Source organism: Vollenhovia emeryi, unplaced genomic scaffold (genome assembly GCF_000949405.1).
Source record: "Vollenhovia emeryi isolate VEMERY1.0 unplaced genomic scaffold, V.emery_V1.0 DF941381.1, whole genome shotgun sequence".
NCBI lineage: Eukaryota > Metazoa > Arthropoda > Insecta > Hymenoptera > Formicidae > Vollenhovia > Vollenhovia emeryi.
This window is the reverse complement of record NW_011964985.1, coordinates 351-4,748: the sequence shown is the minus strand read 5'-3', so window position 1 is coordinate 4,748 and position 4,398 is coordinate 351. Positions and strand designations below refer to the sequence as shown.

General features: G+C 52.3%; 1 protein-coding gene across 1 annotated transcript; it reads right to left on the bottom strand.

Moving 5' to 3' along the window:
* Positions 1 to 1,917: 1,917 nt before the first annotated feature.
* On the bottom strand, positions 1,918 to 2,730 carry LOC105571007. The gene has a single exon (XM_012028473.1). It carries the CDS (start codon positions 2,728 to 2,730, stop codon positions 1,918 to 1,920), a length of 813 nt encoding a protein of 270 aa, XP_011883863.1.
* Positions 2,731 to 4,398: the final 1,668 nt, after the last annotated feature.

Genomic DNA, 4,398 nt, shown 5'->3' with positions numbered 1-4,398 from the left:
CCCCAAACAAATTTTTTTAATTTTAGGGAAGAGGAATTTGATGCTAAAATGTTTTAGCTCCTCGTCATCCCTTTGCCTTTTGGCGAGATCGACCAATTCGAACTCGACCGGGAGGCGGAGGGCCTCAATACGAGACAGGTTGTCTGCCACCACGTTATCTGCACCATCCAGGTGTTCAAATGCGGTGGTAAATTGCGCTATAAACGATAACTGACGCAACTGCCGAGGAGATACTTTCTCGGACCTTTGCCGGAAAGCGTAGACCAAAGGTTTATGGTCGGTGAGGACCTTAAAATTTCGACCTTCGAGGAAGTGACGGAAGAACTTGATTGATTCGTATATTGTGGTCAGTTCGCGGTCGTACGCACTATAGTTTCTCTGGGCTGGCGTAAACTTCCGTGAGAAGAACGCCAAAGGTTCCCAACCTTTAGGGCCCCGTTGCTCGAGGACGCCCCCCATAGACAAATCCGAGGCGTCTGACACCACTCGGGTGTCAGCCGTGTTGGACGGGTGAGCTAGCAACGCAGCGTTAGCCAGGTCGGACTTGGCCCTAGCAAACGCGGTTTCTGCCTCGAGGGTCCAGGCAATTTCCCGTTTATCATTCTTACGGGAATCCATAAGATACGTGTGTAGAGGGGCCTGGACACGAGCGGCGTGCCTAAGGCTACGCCTGTAAAAATTTACAGCGCCGAGGAAGCGACGCAATTCCGCGACAGTGCGCGGCTTGGGAAAGTTTTGGATAGCCGCCACTTTCTCTGGGGATGGCTTGATGCCGTCAGTATTTACATGGTGACCTAAGAAGGTCAACTCGCTAACCCCAAAGATGCACTTAGCGGGGTTGATTACTAACCCGTGCTCTTTGAGCTTTTGGAAGACTGCGTGAAGATGCTTCTTATGCTCCTCTTCAGATGAGGAAGCGATAAGAATATCGTCAATGTACGCAAAGGCGAAGTCCAGATCTTTAAGAGCGTGATGGATGTACCGTTGAAACGTTTGAGCGGCATTCCGTAAGCCGAAAGTCATGGATACAAATTCGAACAGGCCGAAAGGAGTGATGACAGCCGTTTTAGGAATGTCGGCCTTAGCCATCGGAATTTGGTGGTATGCCTTGAATAAGTCAAGCGAGGAGAATACCTTTTTTCCCAGCAGATTGCATGTAAAATCATGCAGATACGGGATTGGGTATTTGTCCGGTATAGTTGCTGCGTTGAGCCGACGGTAGTCGCCGCACAACCGCCAATCACCATTGCCCGGACAAGGTGTATAGGGCTGGCCCAAGGGCTGTTGGATGGCCTACAAATGCCCAACTCCATCAACCGCTTGATTTCGGCCTTAGCCGCTTTGAGTCTGTCGGGCGGTAGCCGCCGTGGCCGCTCCGCGATGGGAGAGCCTGAGGTCTCGATATGGTGCTCGACCACACATGCGGCGAGCGAAACCGGACGGACGGAACCAGTAATTTCGGGAAAACCCGAGAGGATGTCCGAAAATTTAGATGTCTTGTCGACTGTTGAGATTCTTATCTCCGGTACTGGGAGTACGCGCCCGGAGGTCGAGAGTGAGGTCACACTGTCGACCAACCGGCGCTTATGCAAGTTACAAGTAATTTATAATGTGCCAATGCATCGGCACCGAGGATTGCAAAAGGCACGTTTGCGATACGGAAATTCCAACCGATTGGATGCCGCAAGCCCAAGTCCAAGGTAAGACGACGCTCGCCGAACGTATCAATCACCGTGTTATTCGCGGCGAACAGTTTAAGCTCAGAAGGAACTGTCCTGTCGCGTATTGACGCTGGGAGAATTGATATCTCCGCGCCCGTATCAACCAGAAAACGCTGACCGGTGGTACGGTCATAAACGTGTAGGCGGTTTTGAGTGTGCCCGATATCCCCGACCGCCTCCACGCGGGGAGAGCAATTTAGTTTTCCGAGTCCGCGTCGTCCTTCCACGTGCAGGGCTTGCGGCACGACGTGGCCTTTTTTCCGTATTTACGATGGATGTAGCAGTACCCCGCAGTTTTATCGGGCTTCGCTGCTGCACCACCACGCTTAGAGGAACGCTTACGGGAGGGGGTACGGTCTCGGCGAATTTTCTCCACCGCAGTGCTCAAGGACTGGAGCTGTCTTGAGAGTCTACTGACCCGTTCATCGACACTCAACGGGGCCTTTGCCCGCGCGCTCTTCGGCTTAGAAGCCGGGGTCACAACCGCGAGTGCGGTGCCGGGACTATTGATGTCCGCGAGTTTGTCGGCGAGTTCCGCCAATTTTTGTAAGTCCGGCTCGTTTGCCGCGACAAGAATTGCCTTATGGGCATCGGGCAAAAGCTCGATAAATAACGACTTCAAAACCGCGTCGCTGCATTGGCCGCCGTTGAGCTGTTTCATATGGTTCAATAAATGCGAGGGCCTCCGTTCCCCCTGAACCTGTCCTTTGAAAAGCTGCCGTAAGCGGGCCTCCGGTGAGACCGCGAACATTGCGAGGATCCGGTCCTTGAGCGCCTTGTAGAGATTTTCGGGCGGTGGGTCCGCCGTAATTAAGTCTAATACGTGCGCTATGGTTTCCGCGTCGATGCCGGTAAGGAGGTAATCGACTTTGGTACGGTCGACGGTGATGTTCGCGTTTCTAAATGAGGCTTCTATCTGTATGAACCATGCGTCGGGCGCCTGTCGCCAAAAGGGCGGAATCTTAGGCATCCGGTAGGCTGCCACGTGCGCGGCGTTGGCTTCGGCCATGTTACGGACGATGTGCCGACAATAGCAATACACGGCAATAGCAATGAACCGACAAGAGAACGACGACGGCAATAGACGACACTAGAACGCGTATGTAAATCTGGGACCGAAAGAAAAACTAAAAATACGCAACGCGGGTTATTATCTCGAAAACTATCGAGACGGTCACACAAAACAAAAAATTCCGACCCACGACCGACAAACAAAAGAAGGTACCGGATAAACAATATGCCGCGATGATCTCGACGATCTGGGAGCGGCGACGTCCCTCGAAGGAGGTAGAGTCCGGGCCGCGATGATCTCGATGATCCGGCAGTGATGACGTCCCTCAGGGAGGAAGGAGAGTCCGGGCTGAAGAAGTCGTCCGTCGGCGTTGCTCGGCGCTGACCGCGTTCCCGTCGGATGACGGTACACGCCGGATGCGCTCGTAGGGGATGCAGTGCGTGGGGTGGTCGCACCCTGCCGGTATGGTCCCGCGCGCGGGGATTGCGCGCCGATGTGGTCCCGTGCGCGCCTGCGCTAATGGCGAGCGGCTGCCGGGATGACTGCGCGGGAATGCGCGTCGCCGAGATGACCGCGTGATGCGTGTCGAGCTGGCTGTCGGGCTGCTTGGCGCGCCAAAATGGCCTCGTCCGCCGAAAGGACGTTGGCCCAAAATGGACTCGTCCGGCGTTGCCAAGATGGGACTCGTCCGGCGTTGCCAAGATTGGACTCGTCCGGCGGGAGAGATTCCGCCGATGTGCTCACCCGGGCCTTGAATCCGGGATGAGCGTGGCTGATGTCCGGCTCGTTCTCCGCTGTCCTCTGCGGGTAGCCGGCGATGACTCTCGTCGTGCGTGTCCTGGTCTTCCGCCCATGCGAACGTGTCGGTGCTTGTCCACCGATCACGTCGGGGTCACCAATGTGGGGATTTGGTCGGTAATCTCTCAATAAGATCTCTGGCTAAGCTCCCACGTACTTCTACGCCAAGGATCAAGGTTCTCGTTAGGGCGGTGACAAGTATCTCACAATTCGTTTTCAGTAACAAAACAGGAACTTTATTGAACACAAGCGCACGAGACCAAGATGGTGGATCTCGTACGCTACGACACACGACTACTCAGCACGAGTCTACAAACGAGAGTGGTCATCTTCGCTAGCGCCGCCAACGGCCTCAGACCACATGCAGTCTAGAGGGGAAACTCGTTAGTCGCCACAACTTCCACCAGAAATGTTGGATGATGCAGCACAGAGAATTTTTCAGTTGACTTACGATCTCATGAAAGACTTATCAAAGACTGAGTGACTTATTGTTAATCCCGGTCTATAATAGGTGTAATAAGCCTTTTGCCGTAAGAAATTGACCAACTAAAATTGATTATTCTTTTATTTGTCTGTGATTTATCAATTGTTTGCAGCTTAAGGCTTATTACACCTATTGTTGACCAGGACTTAAGGTGCAATTTCACGTGCTGCTGAAATAAGGCCGGTATTCATAGTCAGATATTCAAGACCGTCTTGAATTTATCTGAATATGCTGTATGGAACATTTCATTGGCTATGGAGTATCTAAAAAATCTTAAGACGGTCTTGAATATAAGACTTGACTATGAATACCAGCCCTAATTTTATTTTGATAAAATTGTTTTTTTTAATGACAAACTTTATTCCTTCAGATTATATTATATT

Coding starts and splice junctions, on each gene's coding strand:
- LOC105571007 (XM_012028473.1), bottom strand. CDS start 2,730: ATGGCCGAAGCCAACGCCGCGCACGTGGCAGCCTACCGGATGCCTAAG.